Source organism: Sabethes cyaneus, chromosome 1 (assembly GCF_943734655.1).
Source record: "Sabethes cyaneus chromosome 1, idSabCyanKW18_F2, whole genome shotgun sequence".
Classification (NCBI taxonomy): Eukaryota; Metazoa; Arthropoda; class Insecta; order Diptera; family Culicidae; genus Sabethes; species Sabethes cyaneus.
This window is the reverse complement of record NC_071353.1, coordinates 27,948,210-27,968,321: the sequence shown is the minus strand read 5'-3', so window position 1 is coordinate 27,968,321 and position 20,112 is coordinate 27,948,210. Positions and strand designations below refer to the sequence as shown.

Here is a 20,112-nt window from a genome sequence, read left to right as displayed (position 1 = left end):
GGAGCCTTTTCCTACCACATATTTGGTTTTCGGCGCATTGATTTTTAACCCAATCCTCTAAGCATCCGTTTTTAGTTAGGCGCCATCGCAAGGTTTCTAGTAATGAGTAAGTCGAGGTCGTCTGCGAAGGCTGGGAATTGGGTACTCTTGCTGAAGATTGTTTCTCTCATTTCGATGCCCGCTCGCCGGATAACACCATCAATAGCGATATTGAATAACATACAGGACAGTTCAACCCCTTGCCGCACCACTGTGCGGGATTCGAAAGGATGCAAAGACTTTGGTCAGTCGCGTCAGGTTGTCCGGGAAATCGTACTCTTGCATTATTTGCAATAGCTGTTTACGCTTGACTTTATCGTATGCTGCCCTGAAATCCACGAAAGTATGATGCGCGGGCACGTTGCACTCCCGACATTTCTGGTGGATTTGTCGGAGAGCAAAAATTTGATCCGTAGTAGCACGGGCCTCCATAAAAACCCGAATTCTCTGCCATACAGGGCCCGGTGTGTGTTATGTATGACGAGGTGTGGAAGCTAAAGTTCCCGGTAGGGGTTGTGATTGTCGGCTTTGCGGATGACATCACCTTGGAAGTCTACGGTGAATCTATCAGAGAGGTTGAGTAGACGGCTACCCACTCTATAAGCATTGTCGAAGACTGGATGCCCTCCAGGAAACTGGAGCTAGTGCATCATAAAACGGAGGTTATCGTGGTGAACAACCGCAAGTCGGTGCAGCAAGCAAATATCAGCGTCGGGGATTGCACTATTTCGTCAACGCGGTCACTAAAACTCCTGGGAGTCATGGTCGACGATAAGCTCAAGTTCGGGATCCACGTCGACTATGCCTACAAGAAGGCTCCCACAGCTATTTCGGCTGTCTCGTATGATGTCTAATAGCTCTGCAGTATATGGCAGCAAGCGCAGGCTTTTAGCCAACGTGGTCCAGTCCATACTTAGGTACGGCAGATCGGTGTGGTCATCGGCGTTAGGAACCAAAAGTTACCTAATTAAGCTGGAAAGTAGCTATCGTCTCATGTGCTTGAGAGTGGCGAGTGCGTATCGCACAGTTTCATATGACGCAATCTGCGTTTTAGCGGGTATGATGCCTGTTGGCATCATCATCAGTGAGGACGTAGAGTGCTTCTACCAACGTAGAAATAGAGGCATACGGAGTACCACAAGATCGGCCTCGATGACCACATGGCAGCGGGCATGGTCTGATTCCATAAAGGGCCGGTGGACACATCGACTTATCCCGGAGGTATCCGGGTGGGTCGACAGGCGCCACGGCGAAGTCAACTTCCACCTGACACAGATTCTATCAGGGCATGGTTGTTTTAGACAGTATCTGCACAAGTTCGGGCATGCGGAGTCCCCCGCGTGTCCCGAATGCGTGGATGTAGAAGAAACTGCAGAACATGTTTTCTTTATATGCCCTCGTTTCGTGGGCGCGAGAAGCAACATGCAGGCAGTGAGCGGACAGGAGACTACTCCGGATAACTTAGTCCAAAGGATGTGTTCTAGCTCGGACGTCTAGCACGTCTGCGACATCCGAAAAGTGCCGGCCATCAACCAGAATGTGGTCAATCTGAGAGTAGACCTCTCCATTAGGGTGCTGGTCCAGGTGTGCTTCCTGGTGGGTACTATAGATAACCATTCCGTTGGCTGCAATGAAGTTGATTAGCCTCAGGCAATTTGTGGTAGGATGGGAGCTCGCGCAACTATCAAATTTTTGCTATTCGACAGATCTTGCCGAAATGTCGGGAGTACAACGTGCCCACGCATCACATCTTTATTGATTTCAAAGCATCATACGATACAGTCGATCGAGACAAGCTATGGCAGATAATGCACGAAGTTGGGTTTCCGGACAAACTGACGCGACTGATCAGAGCTACATTGGATCGAGTGATGTGTTTCGTACGCATCTCTGGGACACTCTCGAGTCCCTTCGAGACGCGGCGAGGGTTGAGACAAGGTGACGGTTTATCCTGCATGCTGTTCAACATCGCTCTTGAGGGTGTGATCCGATGAGCGGGCATCGAAACGAGAGGCACGATTTTTACCAAGGGTAGCCAACTTCTAGGTTTTGCAGATTACTTCGATGTCATTGCTAGGAACTTTGCGACGGCGGAGGCAATCTACGCCAGACTGAGAGCGGAGTCTAGGAGAATTGGACTAAAAATAAATGCGTCGAAGACCAAATACATGAAAGGAAGAGGCTCAAAGGAAACAAACGCGCGCCTCCCACGGACGGTAACCGTTGACGGCGACAAACTAGAAGTTGTAGAGGAGTTCGTGTATTTGGGATCGCTGGTGACCGCGGACAACAACACTAGTAAGCAGACCCGGCGGCGCATCCAACCGGGAAATCGGGCCTACTTTGCCCTTCGTAAAACGCTACGATCAAGAAGCATACGCCGCCGCTCGAAGCTAACAATGTACAAAACTCTTATTAGACCGGTAGTTCTTTATGAACTTGAAGCCGTGACGCTGCTCACAGAGGACATAGCGTACCGCCAGATTAAATGGGACAGCGACGCGACGCGACTTCGCTCACATTCGTTTAAATACGCAGCACTGTTTCGCCGGAAGCAGGGCTGCGTATTTAAACGAATGTGAGCGAAGTCGTGTCGCGTCGCTGTCGCGTTTACTCTTTACGGGGCCATACGCACCTTTGCCGTGTTCGAGCGGAAAGTGTTGCGGACGATATTTGGCGGAGTATAAACTGAAAGCGGAGAGTGGCGGAGGCGTATGAATCACGAGCTACAGGCACTGCTTGGGGAGACTCCAATCGTACATCTAGCGAAAGTTAGCAGGCTACGGTGGAAGGATGCCGGACGACAGTGCGACGAAAATAGTCCTTTTCAACAACGCCACCGGCACCAGTAACAGGTGGGCCCACGTGCACGATGGCTCGACCAGGTCGAAAGCGATTTGCAACTTCTGAGACGACTAGGAAATTGGCGACGAGTGGCCCAAGACCGAGTTGAATGGAGACGAGTGCTTGAAACAGCACGAGCCACCCCGGCGGGACGAAATAATTCTTGTGTATTTGTATCCCCGATGACTATTTTTATGTCATGTCTTGGGCACTCTCGATATGTCCTTTCGTGAAGATCATAGAACTTCTCTTTTACGTCTTCGGATGGTGTCGAATCCGACACCATGCTCTGCTTTATTGCCGCCACGGTAGTAGATGTGATACTTGAATGTCGTGCCCGCAATAGGATCTACTGCGCGAAATTTGTGTTCTCCCGTCTTTGGCCATCGCGCTTGCTTCCAATTCCAATATTTAGTTTAATTTTAAAACTAATTTTAACTCTGATTGCGTACAACTCAAGTACAACTTTCAATTATAAGTCTAATTTCAAATGTAATTCCAAGTCTTAGCTAAAGTCTAATTTAAAATCAATTTATATACAATTTCAAGTTCACATGTTCAATCCAGTTGGCTGGTATTCTTGCGATAAGTAATAATAGAATCGCCATCCTACGATTACTACGGGTTTCAGACCAGTGCATTCTTATGGAAGGTGCCCCACTCCCAGCCTTTTGTTTATGTTTGGACACGCTAGTGCTTGCAAAACTAATCTGCACCATTTTCCGTTTCCAGTGGATTCTCACAAATAAGTTCCCGATCTAATTGAAGTCCGTCAAAATAAACATATTTATACAATGCATCGGTTCCATTGAACGCCTCTGGTCGGCCGTGCAGCTTGTTATTTTAAATTAAATCAAATGATTACCAGTGCAAACCAGTAGCGTCACACAATTCAGTAAAAACGGGAAGAGGATGCTTTACTCAGATCTAAATCCAAAATCTAAAATTTTCCATAACGTTCGGAACAGGTGCAAAAGCAATCAAACCATTAACGGATGATGAGCTCTGGCTACGCTACTGTAATAATCGTTTGATCATGAAATATTAATTTCTCCATTCCAGTGGAGCATTAAATTTCTTCCATCTTGTAACACAGTGTGAAAAGATATCATTTTTTATGATACAGTAACTACAGCTTGAACGAAAATGCGCTTTCAATGTTCTGGTTGGTAAACCGAATGTGCAGTAAATGTGTAAAACTTAATTACAAATATGTAGTGGGTACTGAAGGTGAGCGCATTAATTAAAAATGCATCAGCTTAAATATTATGCTCTATAGTAGGTACGATTAGCTTAGTACGTACATCAATTAATGTTTTTATTGCAACGCCCAAAGTTACTTGCGTTGGTTTACACTTCTCAAATAGTATTAGTAGCTTTGATTTTGAGTTCGAATGTCATTCATCATAATAAACAAACGTTCTTAAACTGATATAATAAGCCAGTTTAACAGTTGCATTAAAACACTTTGCTGAAGTTCACCGATCAGAATGTGTCGCCATTCGAATAACGAACCAAGTATGGATTTTTTTTTGTCATACCAGAAATCAGTATTCAGCTCAATAAACGGTATATATTTTCTCATACACAACAAAACTAGTGCTAGTAAATATCATCATCATCATAATCATCATCTATGGCACTCACGTCTCAACAAGCTATGTCCCGACACGAAGGCCGGCAGCAACTCAATTCCTCTCGAATAGCACCGGAAATGGTTGCTCTTCGCTCGGTTGCAACCAGTTTTCCTTCGAGTAGGCACAGTTCTCCGTTTCGATCACGTGGAACGTGTACGCATGCCGGCTTCGGTTCGAGCGGTTCGCGTCGCTTCGATGCACCACCTGGCTGTGAATCAATACCAGCGAACCGGCTTTAACGGGGACCGGAGCGAAGTTAGACTGCGGATACAGTGGGGCCGGCCGATCGTATATCAACAGGTCGTTTGATGTTTTGTCTGGATTGCGGATGTACCTGAAAATTTCTTTACTGTTTATTCAATCCAAATAAAATAAGATCGATATGATCTACCTCCTGTGAACACCACTTTTGTGGGAACCTTTGATAAAGTACAGACAGCCATTCTGTGGAGTTGCATCTTCCAGCGGGATCCAAAAACCGATCGTCGAGCTCGGGTCCGAGTACAGATAGGTCGCATCCTGGTGGGATTTCACTTCACCGCCGACTCCGGGGTTCTTAAAAATGTACATGCTCTGCGCTACGGCTGGACTTTGGAAGCCCAGCTGCCAGCAAACTTCCTTAACCCGATTGGAGAACGTAATGTTCGAAAACGCCGGATGTTCGGTGTGCAGCGCATGGCCAACCTTATTTAGCGCCACCGAGGGGTCTACCAGCAGTTCACCGTTTTCGTCGACGGCACCTTCCTCGAAAAAGTATCGTACTTTGTCGCCACTCTCGATGAAGTACCGATCTTTGCTTTGCGTCGCTTTGGCATTAATGGTACTAAATACTCTCCGTTCTTCCTTGGGGGCGTCTTTGTGCAGGCTTTGTCCCGCTTCCAGCAGTTCGGCGACCTCTTCCGCAGTAAGAAAATCATCGATGACGGCGAAGCCGTCCTCCGCTATCTGCAATTAAACAAGAATAACGATCAGTTCAATGAATCAGTCCAACATTCTAAACAGTTAGACGGTTTGAATAGCTGCGCTGTGTGTCACCCCAGGACCAAGAAGACAATGACGTAGGTGTTAATCATTCTACGAATTTCTACTGCCTTTCGGTTTTCCGCTGATCAAGCCGTCTGATTCAGTTAAAGATAGAGAGCAACAGATACGGATATAAAACTTCGCTTTGTTTGTATCAAGCAGAAGCAAACAACAAACAATCATTCATTGCCAAACGGCTGACGGTCATGACGAATTTTCTCGCTTTTGCTTTTCCCCCGGTGTTTTTCATGCAGTTGCTCACAGCAAGACCGCTCATCACAGCAGCGCGATGCGTTGCTTTTCGAACGTCCTGGTCAGCAGTATGCAGAGTGGCGTCGGATATGCAACGATCTTTGGCTGTATAAGGCGCACATGATCGCTCGTAGGTATGTATCCGCTATTTTTAGCTGGATTTGCTCTGCGTCGCGTGTAACCGGTGAAAAGTGGCGCATTTTTGCCGGTTGCATCATTTGAACGGAAATATCGCCGGTCCGGTCAAAGCGAACTCTGCTAGGTGCAACACGGTGTGACAGAATGGTATGCGATTTTTTTGAGTTTTTCGAATAATTGCTTCTAGCCTGTAGAGATTTTGTTTTCGTGTGGGGAAAAAGGTTTTAAAAAATTATTCTAATTGAACTCGGGGTGACCAATGCGATCTTCCAGCCAACGTTCAATTAAGTAATTAAGCACGAGCAAGAAAAAGTCATAAGCCGTGTCATAAAATTCTATTCTCCATTCGTTCCAGAAACGAACGGCCAATCTTCTCGAGCAAACGACATCATCGTTAAATGTGGAATCTTGTGCGTCCATCCATTAATTTAACACCCACAATCGTCCACATCCACTTAACGCGACTTTACACACAGCCGTTCCCGACCATCCATGTCTTGCTAAACCGCAAATCGGTTCCACTTTTCTGCTCACACCAAAACCAAATAACAACAACAAAAACAACCGTGAGACTTTCCCAACCGAACCGCCAAAACCACGCTTTCATCAGATGATCCAATTTTCGCAAATGAGTACGCAAAGGTAGCCTTTATGGGAGGTTCATTATTTACACGGGTACTTCTTTGGGTCGTAGATTGGCGCACTCGCAAACACTTAAAGTAACGGGAGGAAATAGGAAATTTTTAAGCATTACGCTTCGCACTTCGTATGAAGGTATGCTGCTTTTGGATGCCACGGGAACGTGGCTTTTTTCCATTTTTAAATATGGAGCTCTGATTCGTCGCATCCATTCAACTCGATCTTGGGCCACTCATCGTCAATTTCTCAGTCGTCTCAGAAGTCGCAAACCACTTTCGACCGGGTCGAGCCATCTTGCACGTTGACGCACGTTGAGTTTCCCTGTTCCTGCTGCCGATGGGGTTATTGAAGGGGACTATTTTCGTCGCACTGTTGCCCGGCATCCTTACGACGTGTCCGGCCCACCGTAGCCTACCGAATTTCGTCAAATGTACGATGGGAATCTCGCCAAGCAGTGCCTGTAGCTCGTTATTCATACACCACCGCCACTCTCCGCTTTTAGTTTGTTCGAACACGGGAAGGGAAGGGCGTTTATAACCTCCGTGAGCAGCGTCACGTCTTCACGTCCATAAAACACTAGCGATATAATAAAGGGTTTGTAAATTATCTGCTTTGTACGGCGGTGCGGGCCTGATTAGTGATTACCCGCGATCTGCTGCGATCCCAAATACACGAACTCATCTATCATTTCTAGTTCGACGCCGTCAGCTGCTATCTTTCGTGGGAGGTACTCGTTTGCTTCCTTTGAGCCCCTTCCTTTCATGTATTTGGTCTTTGACGCATTTATTTTTAGCGCAATCCTCCTAGGTTCCGCTTTTAGTATGGCGCAGATTGTCTCCGGTTGGTAAACGGCTAGATAATGCGGAATATAGACCCCATAGTGGTCGTTAGCCTCTTATCCAGCAACTCCGATCCCGACCTCCTCGTGGTACCAGCCGGAATACGAGCAACCTTAGCGGAGATCGGGTAACCAACCCCGGTGGAAACTAAGGTCGTATACTAACCGGGAAGGAGGTAGTGAGTCTCGGCACTATAAGATGGCAGCCCCATCACGAGACTCGGTTGTGTTGCCCCAGTACGGCTACACACCTAAACAACACAAACTAACAACATTCAAGCATATTCGGAGCGGAATATTCGGCATCGACCTAGGCGACGAAATAAGGACGACGAATGGAGACTCGGGACTTGGAACTGCAGATCGCTAAATTTCGCAGGTTGCGAGCGGGTGCTGATTGAACAGCTGGAACCCCGCAAACTCGGCATCGTAGCTCTGCAGGAAATCTGTCGCAAAGGAGAGAAGGTATGGAAGATACGTGGCGGAAAGGCCCAGTTTTACCAGAGCGGTGGCGCTACCAACGAACTGGGAACGGGCTTTGTAGTGCTGGGCGGAATGCAGGATCGCGTGATAGATTGGAAGGCGATCAACGAGAGAATGTGTGTATTGAGGATAAAGGGCCGTTTCTTCAATTATAGCATCATTAACGTGCACTGCCCGCACGAAGGTAGACCCGACGATGAGAAAGAAGCGTTCTACGCGAGGCTGGAGGCTACGTACGACAGTTGCTCGTCACGGGACATCAAGATCGTCATCGGGGATATGAACGCCCAGGTCGGTAGGGAAGAAATGTATAGACCGGTGGTAGGACCCCATAGCCTGCACACCGACACAAACGATAACGGCCAACGATGTATAAACTTCGCAGCTTCCCGAGGCCTGGTGATCCGAAGTACCTTTTTCCCGCGCAAGGATATCCACAAAGCCACCTGGAGATCACCTGACCAACGTACAATGAACCAAATTGACCACGTTCTCATAGAGGGCCGGTTCTTCTCTAACATCACGAACGTACGCTCCCGTCGGGGTGCGGATATTGATTCTGACCATTACCTAGTAGCAGTACATGTGCGCTCAAAGCTGTCCACCGTATACCGGACACGTCAAAGCCGCCCTCCTCGGCTGAACATCAGGCAGCTAGACAACCCACAAGCTGCCGAGAACTACGCGCGAGTACTGAATGAGGCACTGCCCTCTTCCGAGGAGTTAGGTGCTTCAAACCTCGAAGACGGTTGGGGCAGAATACGCTCGGCCATCGGAGAGGCCGCTACCGCGGCACTAGGTATTGAGCCTCGGAGTACACAAAATGATTGGTTTGATGGGGAATGCCAACAAGCGGTGGAGGAGAAAAAAAACGCTTGGAAAAATTATCTAAGTATTGCCACTAGAGAGAACCTGGCCAAGTACCGACGAGCTAGGAACCAGTTGACCACGATCCTGAGGAGAAAAAAGCGCCAAAAGGAGGACAGAGATCGTGAAGAATTAGAACAACTATTCCGAGCTAATGACACGCGCAAGTTCTATGAGAAGGTAAACCAAACTCGGAAGGGCTACACACCGAAACCTGACATGTGTAGGGACGAGGGAGGGAATCTAATTACAAACGAGCGCGAGGTGGTCGACAGGTGGAAGCAGTTCTTCGATGAACACCTCAATGGCGAAGTCGCAGAAGGAGGCGGAACGGAAATTAACCTAGGAGCGCCCATGGAAGATAGTGATGTCCTAGCACCTGATCTCCAAGAAGTCAAACGAGAAATCAGGTTGCTGAAGACCAATAAAGCCGCTGGGAAGGACCGCCTACCGGCAGAGCTTTATAAACATGGCGGGGAAACGCTAGCAAAGGCTCTACACTGGGTTATTTCGAGGATTTGGGAGGAGGAAAAGCTACCGGAGGAATGGATGGAAGGAGTGGTTTGTCCCATCTACAAAAAGGGTGATCGGCTAGACTGCTGCAACTATCGTGGTATTACGCTGGTAAACGCCGCCTACAAGGTACTCTCCCAGATCCTATTACGCCGGCTGTCACCGATAGCACAAGGTTTCGTAGGGAATTATCAGGCGGGTTTCATGGGGGCTCGCGCAACTACGGACCAAATGTTTACTATCCGACAGATCTTGCAGAAATGTCGGGAGTACAACGTGCCCACGCATCACATCTTTATCGATTTCAAAGCAGCATACGATACAGTCGATCGAGACAAGCTATGGCAGATAATGCACGAATACGGTTTTCCGGACAAACTTACGCGACTGATCAGAGCTACATTGGATCGAGTGATGTGTTTCGTACGCATCTCTGGGACACTCTCGAGTCCCTTCGAAACGCGACGAGGGTTGAGACAAGGTGACGGTCTATCCTGCATGCTGTTCAACATCGCTCTTGAGGGGGTGATCCGACGAGCGGGCATTGAAACGAGAGGCACGATTTTTACCAAGAGTAGCCAACTTCTAGGCTTTGCAGATGACTTCGATATCATAGCCAGGAACTTTGCGACGGCGGAGGCAATCTACGCCAGACTGAAAGCGGAGTCTAGGAGAATTGGGCTAAAAATAAATGCGTCGAAGACCAAATACATGAAAGGAAGAGGCTCAAAGGAAACAAATGCGCGCCTCCCACGGACGGTAACCGTTGACGGCGACGAACTAGAAGTGGTAGAAGAGTTCGTGTATTTGGGATCGCTGGTGACCGCGGACAACAACACTAGTAAGGAGATCCAGCGGCGCATCCAAGCGGGAAATCGGGCCTACTTTGCCCTTCGTAAAACGCTACGATCAGGGAGCATACGCCGCCGCACGAAGCTAACAATGTACAAAACCATTATTAGACCGGTAGTTCTTTATGGACTTGAAGCCGTGACGCTGCTTACGGAGGACATACGCGCCCTTGCCGTGTTTGAGCGGAAAGTGCTGCGGACGATATTTGGCGGAGTACAAACTGAAAGCGGGGAGTGGCGGAGGCGTATGAATCACGAGCTACAGGCACTGCTTGGGGAGACTCCCATCGTACATCTAGCGAAAGTTAGCAGGCTACGGTGGGCCGGACACGTCGTAAGGATGCCGGACGACAGTGCGATGAAAACGGTCCTCTTCAACAACCCCACCGGCACCAGGAACAGGGGGGCCCAACGTGCACGATGGCTCGACCAGGTCGAAAGCGATTTGCGACTTCTGAGACGACTAGGAAATTGGCGACGAGTGGCCCAAGACCGAGTTGAATGGAGACGAGTGCTTGAAACAGCACGAGCCACCCCGGCTCTATGCTGCTGAAGAAGAAGAAGAAGATTGTCTCCGCCGTCGCAAAGTTCCTGGCTATGATATCAAAGTCATCTGCAAAGTCTAGAAGTTGGCTACCCTTGGCGAAAATCGTGCGAAGCTCGTCGGATCATCCCTTGAAGAAGCGATGTTGATGTTGAACATGATGCAGAATAAGCCATCACCTTGTCTCAACTCTGGCCGTATCTCGAAGGGACTCACTCCATGCAATGTAACTCTGATCAGTAGCGTCAGTTTATCCCTAGAACCATGTTCGTGTAAGGCAGATTACGCAGAGCAAATCGTATAAACACTCTCTGGACTCGTTCAATTCGAAGGTGCCAATAGAGCTAGTGCGGAGTCCAAATTATACATGCGTTTTCGAGGTCAATCGGACTAATGCGCAATAGAGTGCGTTGAGACAATGCGGATCATTGAAATTTTGGCCAATTTTGGCTATAAATCCGAGCTGGCGCGAAACTTTTGAAATTATCATTGCACGGTGACGATCAAACGCCATTTTCGATTCAAGTGTATCACCAAGATCGTTAACGCAATCGACCATTTTCAATACCTGACCGTCAATTCTGTAGTCATATAGGATTGCCGATTTGATACGGTGGAATGTAATAACCTCACGTTTAGAAACGGTGACGGTCAAGTAGTTCGATTTACATCAGTTCTCAAGGGTGTTCATAAGTATCCGAAGACGATGACAATCCTCGATGGAACGAATCGTCAAGTAATCCTCGATGGAACGAAATCGTCAATTGTCAATCGTTAAGATCGTCAGCACCTACCAGTCTGCAACTACTCCCTAGAGCAGAGGCAGCGTCGTTGAAGAATAAAATAAACAAAAGTGGACCTAAGTTACGGGCTTGCGGTACATCAGATTTATTTGTGAACGGCGATGTAAGCTATCACCCTTAGCTTAGGTACAAGGCACCCGCATAATTCGTAATATTTTGTCAAGCAGTTTATGCGGTGATTTATACGGTCGAAGGCGGCTTTTAAATCGGTATATATTACATCGGTATATATTATTACTACGCTTAACAAGTAATCGTTGTGACCTACCAACCTACGGTAGGGGAAAGTAATGAAAATTTTTTTGGGAAAGGAGGGTAAAGAGTGTAAAGAAAGGGGAAGGGGTAATAGGTAGCTACGCTTAACAAGCTGTCGTTGTGACTCCTATCTTTTGTCCAATGCTGGAAGGTGCATGGGTCGAACCAAGCTATAATCTGAGATTATAACCGAATTTGAACCCACAACACCTGCCAGGGCGTGTGGCTCGCTGGTACCCGTGTACCTTTGAACCATAGAGGCGCTGGACAAAAGAAGACTGCGAAACCCCCTTTATTAATGTAGCGACTTCTGGTCTGGTTTTTGGGTTATTTTTAGACACACAGACTGTGCCTCTTTCTCCGTCAACTGTAGAAACCACCGACCGAGAAGTTTTAATCCAACTTGTTTTTACTTTCAGGACGACGACACTATGCAGGCCCTTACGACTTGCAAGGTACTGCGTGTGACGTTGTTCGTCCGTAAGCGTGTTAGTCCGCGTTTCTCAGCACGGATCTTCGGAGAAAGGCTCCGTTTTTAAGAAACAAAGACACGAATTGGTTAAAATTTAGTTTTTGTTTTCAGTTAGATTAAAATCAATAAAATTTAGTTACTAATTTATATTAAATGACAACAAGTCATTTCAAGTTTAATTAATTGATCCAGATTTTGCAATAGCCGACGGTAACAGGTCATTGTTGAAGCGGATAGTCACTATATCATCCCGTCTTTCAAAGGACTTTCTCCGTCGGTGATGATGTGGAAGCTATTTGATGGCTGACTTGAGTCTTCATCATCGATGTTTGCATATCCCAGTGTTCTACATATTGTATGTTCGTGTTGGCCAGCTGCATTAGTTTCAGTTTCAAATTTGTTTGCCTAACTGTCGTTTCGGCTACTGGAACACGTTGCCATTATTGAGCATTGCTTCCAATTTATCCTCTTGCGTAATTTGAAGTGCCTCGCTCTCATCTAGGTACTTGTGCGATCATTGTGGTAGAATCGTTTATGATAGGTATTCCATATTTTGGCGGCTTTCAACATATGCTCCTATAGAAAACATTTAAATAAGCTGCAATAAAATCACAATAAAACCGTATTCTGTAGAAATAAATATACCTAGTAAATGTTACCATAGGCAGGTTTTGCAATGCCTGCTGTGCTGTCTGTGTGGCTGCCGACCGTCAATCATCGCAAACATATACTCAAGACCAGTGATGGCCAAACTACGCCCCCGGACCGCATGCGGCCTTTCAAGATGGTTTGTGCGGCCCGCGGACTGATTTGAGAGATGGTGGACTTATGAGTAACTTTTTTGATGACACAGGGGTCACTCAAATCCAGAGCTGCCACAAATACACTCAAGTCTTTTTTTTACACGGTTTGTTTTTTGACGTAGGACTACGTCTTACGGAATTCCAAAAAATCGAAAAATGCGAGCGTCACGAAAAATGAAAGGTTTTGAGCGCTAATAGCTCAGCGGTTTTCCGATCGATTTTCAATATTCTTACACCAATCGATTGAAAAATCTTCTAAGAATTGACCCAAATGAAGAAAAGTATGGATTCTTGATGTTGAACTATTGAAAAATTGAAAATGATGAACCTATGTTTTACCAGAATTCTCGCTTCGTGATTGGTTGGAAGATTCTTTAAGATGATCTAAACCTATATCAATTTGATTGAGAAGTAAGTCAAAACAAGTAACAATGTTTCCTCATTTCAACAAGATTTAACACCGCGATTAAACCTAGACCATTTTGAAATCCTTGCTTGGGAAGTACACCAGAAAGAGTGACAAAACCCCCTCGTGCCAATTCGGGAATGAAGGGGAAAAATTCCCGAAAAAATCCTTCTTCATTACTTTCCCTTACCGTCCCTTCATCAATTGTAGAATCATCGTTTCAAAAAAATATTAATATATGCCTGACCGCATTTCAAGGTCATGACTAAAGTCACGAGTTTGGTCAATTTTCATAGGAACGGAGCCTTTCTCCGAAGAACCGCGCTGAGAAACGCGGACTAACACGCTTTCGGACGAACAGCGTCACACGCAGTACCTTGCAAGTCGTAAGGGCCTGCATAGTGTCGTCGTCCTGAAGGTAAAATGACGTTAGATTAAAACTTCTCGGTCGGTGGTTTCTACAGTAGGTGGAGGAAGAGGCACAATTTGTGTGTCTAAAAATAGATCAACCCATGTCGCGCTATGGTTAATAAGGGGGGTTGAGCAGACTTCTTTTGTCCAGCGCCTCTGTGGTTCAAAGGTACACGGGTACCAGTGAGCGACACGCCCTGGCAGGTGTTGTGGGTTCAAATCCGGTTATAATCTCTGATTACAGCTTGGTTCGACCCATGCACCTTCCAGCATTGGACAAAAGACAGGAGTCACAACGACAACTTGTTAACCATAGCTACCTATTACCCCCCCCTTCCTTTCCACCCTTCCCCTTCATTCCCGAAAAAATCCTTCTTCATTACTTTCCCTTACCGTCCCTTCATCAATTGTAGAATCATCGTTTCAAAAAAATATATTCCTGCAGAGTTCCGCTGGGAGTTGCTCCTTTCCAGTTCTAGTTCTTCTCGATCTCTGTCCCACCTCTGCCACTTTCACTACTATTATGGCGCGTAAAAAGCTGGAAAGTCTTTGTTAATGCCGTCAACGCCCAATACTACTCTCTGCGCTCTCTGGTCAGTTCTAAATTGCTGAAAATCGCGTATCGTACACTGAAACAAGGATCATATTAGAGGGTAAAATTAAGAGGACACACCAGTGAATTTTTGCAGAAAAGAATTCTGTTTAGCTTAAGCAGTGTTCTGGTCAAAATTACTATGTGTTACCTTCGGCGTTACCCCGAACACAAAAAATAACAGAATCGTAGTCAAAATTACTAGACATTACCAGGAAATGTGGTAAAATTATCTGAGAACATGTTACTTGTACAAGAATCATGGTAAATTTCAATACTTTTTCATGGTACTTACAAAAAGCAAGCGTTTTCTGCAAAATGGTGCGAAATACCATGGTTCTTGTTTCAGTGTATGCACTTACCGTTCAATAAGCGTTAAACATGTAGGTGACATTGTTCAAGGTTTTGCATAAGAGTCAATTCCAATAAAGTAAATTTGAGAATTAAGCTTAGTAGATACCTGAAAAGAAAACTGCGCGAGAAAAAATGCTTAAAATATTGCTTTCTTGAGCATTTCCTGGCCTAGTTTTAGTCTATATTTTTTCAGCATGCATATCCCGCTTTATCAAAACAGTATCGGGATGAAATTATCGATTTAGCATAATACCGACGCCATAAGTATCGATGAAATTTATCGAAATATCGGCCTTCGAGTCGATCGCGGGTATCGATACGGTATCGCCCAATCCTATGCGTTGTATGTAACGTTTATCAAAGTAGTAACATTGCATTTGTTCAATTCTCAAAAGATTGTGAATTTGAAAACAATTTAACAAAATCAAGAACACAAACTATTACTTTCCTGCTACCTTACTGAAATTAAAGATTGTTTTTATTATCCATGGTTTCCCACGTTGAAGGGATTTTACCAATTCAATCCTATTTTATCAACAGCACATCTTTTCCCTACACTTCTAATGAAACGCCAAACATGCATATTCATACAGAGTCGTATTATAATCGAACATTACAGCTGTAGCATATTTTTCCAACACAGATATCAAGTTCGTCGAGGTTTAATCGTCTCGCAGTAAAGAATCTGTTGGGATAACGAACTTGTGTCCTTTTTTTCTGGCACATCTTCCCTAACAAAGACATCAAATTGGACTAGGTTTCATCGCGTTCGTAAGAAATCTGTTGGCACGAGGGGGCTTTGTCACTCTATCTGGCGTACTTCCCAAGCAAGGACTTCAAAATGGTCTAGGTTGAACCGCGGTGTTAAGAAATCTTGTTGAAATGGGGAAACTTCGTCATTTGTTTTGGCTTACTTCCCAAGCACAGATATCAAATTGGTATAGGTTTAGATCATCGTAAAGAATCTTCCAACCAATCACGAAGCGAGAATTCTGGTAAAACATAGGTTCATTATTTTCAATTTTTCAATAGTTCAACATCAAGAATCCATATTTTTCTTCATTTGGGTCAATTCTTAGAAGATTTTCCGATCGATTGGTGTAAGAATATTGAAAATCGATCGGACTTCCGCTGAGCTATTAGCGCTCAAAACCTTTCATTTTTCGTGACGCTCGCATTTTTCTATTTTTTGGAATGACACCCTATCTCAAAACTTGCCGTAAGACGTAGTCCTACGTCAAAAGTCCATGCCGTCAATCAGTGCTGCATTCGGCACAGTAAGCTGTATGGAAACATTGTGCTATATTGTACCGTTGTTTATAATCTAGACGATATGCGGTTGATTGTAGTCACCACAAACGATCACAGTGCTACTGTCAGAACTACTCCCGCAAAATTCTAACACAAAGCTAATGTGTGCACCGATGATTGCCACATCGTTACTTTTATCCGGCGGTATATACACAGCACAACATAAAAATAAACATAAAAATTTTGAACCATAAACGGTCAGTTTATGAGTTGGAGTGAGCTGGGGCTTCCTTAATGCCTACTAAAGGGTGTCCCGGGTCCAGAGTAGCAGCAATAGAAACAATGGAAGTGGGTAGTGATATCCACTGGTAGAGTCATGAGAAGTGGCATCTAACTTTTTTGGTACGTCGACAGATTACTGTTTGGTACATCGAGGACAGTTCCGAAGCTTGAAAATGTCAGTCACCTGTCCGCTATCGGTTGCCGTGTAAAACTCTTGCCCAGGAAACTGTTTGAAGTCTGCCTTGTAATAAAGTCTGCACGTAGTAATAACGACGAAGTCATCAGCAAACCCACGACGGGTGGGTACTCTAGTTGAGAATAGTGCTGGTTTCGATTTCTACTCACTTGATGACAGCCGCAACTTTCTGCACGTTTCAAAGGAACTCAAGCTCAAGAATTTGTCGAATGACGTTGGACAGACGGAAGCAAAAGTTTCGGACAACTTCCGTCCGGCAATTGTTACTGGGATCCGGCGTTCTAGAGTAGCTTTGATCATCCACGTCAGTAGTCTACGTCTTAGTAACAGGTAAGTTGCCTTGCTATAGCCGCGCTACACTGTAAAAAATCGACACGTTCCGTCCACGTGAAAAATCAATTTCTGAATTCAGTCATCCGCCCCAGGTTAAATGCTGTCGTGACCCATTTTGTCCTCACTTTCTCCTTGATTCGTAAATTCTACTAAGATACTTGAATATAATTTTCATAACATAACTATTATGAAGTCCTTCAGCTTCTTTAAAAAAATCTTTTGAACCATTTGCCCACCATCCTTGGTTCTGAGCTTCAATATAATAAACCGCTACTTTGTTTCTATACTGTTCATAGTTTTAAAATAGTTATCTATTACATCGATATCGTATATTTCTAAGCCCAAAAATCAAAGCTTCACGATGAGTTTCAACTTTCCGACATTTCAGTAAAATTTTACATTTTATTTATTGGAAAACCAACCAGATTATAATCCCCGAGGTCTAGTTACCGGCAGTTTTTTTGCGAGCGTTAATTGGAGCCTCAACAAATATGATCAACGGCGAGATACCGTCAAGATTTCTCTTCACACAGCAGGTACTTACGGCTGCGCTGGCAAGGATGCTTTTGGCCTGTCAGACAATCCAAGCCTCTCACTCGTATGGGCACCGAGACGGAAATATTATTGCTCCACTCCGTATGGATGGAAGCATGTTCCAACCGAGTGAACGATTGCAGGAATTTTATGGCAACCCCCTTCCGCCGCCGCAGCCGTTCGCTTATGCGATGCCAATTTAAAATTACAATTAGCTGACTGATGGCGTCAAATGTTCGGCCGGCTGGCCGGTATGGAATCATTCAGTAACAGCGGGAAGTGGTTCATACGTTCATATGTATACATTCATGGGTGGGTCGCGGTGGTTGCACAAAGTCTGACCTCCACTGTAGATAAAGCGTTTTCCTTGTAGGGAAGCCTGCTGTCGCAAAGTGGCCGGCCGGACGGACGAACGGAATGTGAAGCTTGCCGAGCGCATCGAAACGAGGTAGCCAATCTGACAGAGTACGACCATTTGTCTGAGGAAAGTTCATGTTCCGGCCTTTCAAATGTTTTTCCCGAATTAATTGCCGCGAGCGCATTGCTGACTGACTGCTTTCTGTGTTGATGGAGCTTGAACCTCCCATGAAAAATTTAATGGATGGTACTTGCATTGCAACTAAAGGGAACTGATTTGCAGTTAAAAAACCTTAATATTCAACGTGTACCTTAAATAAGCTTGCCACACCTGACGGATCTTACGTTTGGAGGTAGCAAATCAGAGCTATTTTATATTTTATATTTCATATTAGAGGTTTAACGCTTAACGATGCTCTACGATGAGTTTTGATCGATTGAGATTGAGGTCAATCAATTTGAACAGTTTAAGATCGCCACGAATTGCATAATTTACCTGGTGGAGACTATAGTTACTATATATCGTTTTTCAAAATCCGAAATGTGAGAGCAACTCTAAGAAACACATTTTATTTTCATAAAACTATTTATTTTCAATACTCGCTAGCGATTATTTTCCGTAAAAACTAGCGCATTTCTCCATAATGCCATATTTAATTCCAAAAATCAGGGATGCCAATCTGCCAGTTTTTCTATCTACCGAACTATATATAAAGTAACTATAGTGGAGACCGAGTAACGTAACAATTTGGCATAATCTAGAGTTAAAAGTCAAATTCTCTTCTTTATATTGCAAGAAGTTCAAACAATCCCAAAGTTTATAAAATAATACAATAACAAACCAGTTACATCTTCCTAGAGCATACAAGTAACTCTAATCTTTAGAACCATTCGGAAATTTGATTATTTAAACAAGATAGTGACAAGAAAGATGGTGCACACAAGTACCAGCATGTAAATATTTCCATCGAACTGACGCATACTTAAAAATGACGACCTTGGATGCGATACACCACTATGATCCTCACGAAAACCCCGAACCGAGTAACTTTTCGCAACCACGCAGACAGGTATCCTCCCAAAGATTCAAGGTGTGCAAAATTTCCACACCTAACCGTGTTGAGCTAAATATTCCCCCATAAAAATATAGTTCTAAGAATAGACAGCCAACAACTACACCGCCAGCCACTATATAAATTCGCAGCTGCTTCGTGGAAAGCAGGAGGAAATGTATTCTCACCCACTAAAATTTCTGCCAGAATTGCTCACCGATTTCCATCACACTTCGGCCAGTTTGCCGAAAGCTGAGTGGATGATTATTATTAACGCGCGCGCAAACACAGGCAAGCGAGCGGATGAGCAAAGCATTTCCTAAATTGCACATTCATGAGGGCAACCGGCTAAAAATACACAGATGAATCTACCGCTTGCTTACCTGATCGATCAGCAGGTTTCTCATGCTTGCCGAATGGAGCTCCCAATAACAAAGGAAATGGCCTCGATAGGCAAACGGTCGGCGCTATCGCTGCGCGCCAAACAGTAAATACCCGTCGATAATGGTTCACTTATCAGTCGCACTTGAACTTTCTCCTTCTTATCTCGAACGGCTCGAAAGCGCAGCGATAAGTTACGAACGGTAGGCAAGAAACGAAACAAAAATAAAAACACACCACTCGGAAATCACCAACCCGCCTTGAACGCTCCTCGTAAACTGATCATGTTTGGCGATCACCGATCGTTATTATAGGGCCGCACCGTGAGCAGAGGGAACTCACTCACCAGTGAGAATGAGTTAATACTTCTCTTCCGTAGCTGTAATTCAGGTCAAATCGCTACCAAAAATGGTCATAATTAACAATTTATAAAAACAAATTGTGTTATGTATAAGATTTAGCAGTAAATGTAACACAAAACTGTTTTACTTTACTGTAATTTTGGGCATTCGTTACCAAAAACATGACCACGATCGACCGACACTCACCGTGTCTCGTTCGATGGTGTGACCGTTCTCACGAGTGAAATTTTTTCCCCGCCGCTCGTTGGCGGAGAAACTAACGGCGAGTGGCAGTTTGTTTACGTTTGCCAACCGCAGCCAGCGCCTGCGGCCTGTAAGTTTCCATCGAAATTAACGCTTGTTTATTCTCACCACCACGGCCAATTTGAGTGGTAGATATTTACCTTTTTCAGCGCTTATACCGGTGTGCCGTTCATTTTCATGCATAATTACCCCTTTCTCGAAGGTTAACATAGGCTGGGATGAAGTGGAGATTAGTTTGCATTTTACATAGCTGGCATTAACGTTTTTCGCCGGACTGGTTGATTTAATTAGGTAATGATTTTATTTCGATCCATCGCCGATAGCGCTTTATATCGTTGATCAAAGTGTTGTTTAACG

General features: G+C 45.0%; 1 protein-coding gene across 1 annotated transcript; it reads right to left on the bottom strand.

Annotated features, from left to right (window-relative positions):
* Positions 1-4,446: 4,446 nt before the first annotated feature.
* On the bottom strand, positions 4,447-19,408 carry LOC128744085 (phytanoyl-CoA dioxygenase domain-containing protein 1). The gene is made up of 3 exons (XM_053840861.1): positions 19,153-19,408; positions 4,912-5,465; positions 4,447-4,854 (listed from the first exon to the last, which is right to left on the bottom strand). The coding sequence occupies exons 1-3, from the start codon at positions 19,174-19,176 to the stop codon at positions 4,572-4,574; spliced, it is 861 nt and encodes a 286-aa protein (XP_053696836.1). The 5' UTR covers positions 19,177-19,408; the 3' UTR covers positions 4,447-4,571.
* Between the last annotated feature and the right edge of the window lie 704 nt (positions 19,409-20,112).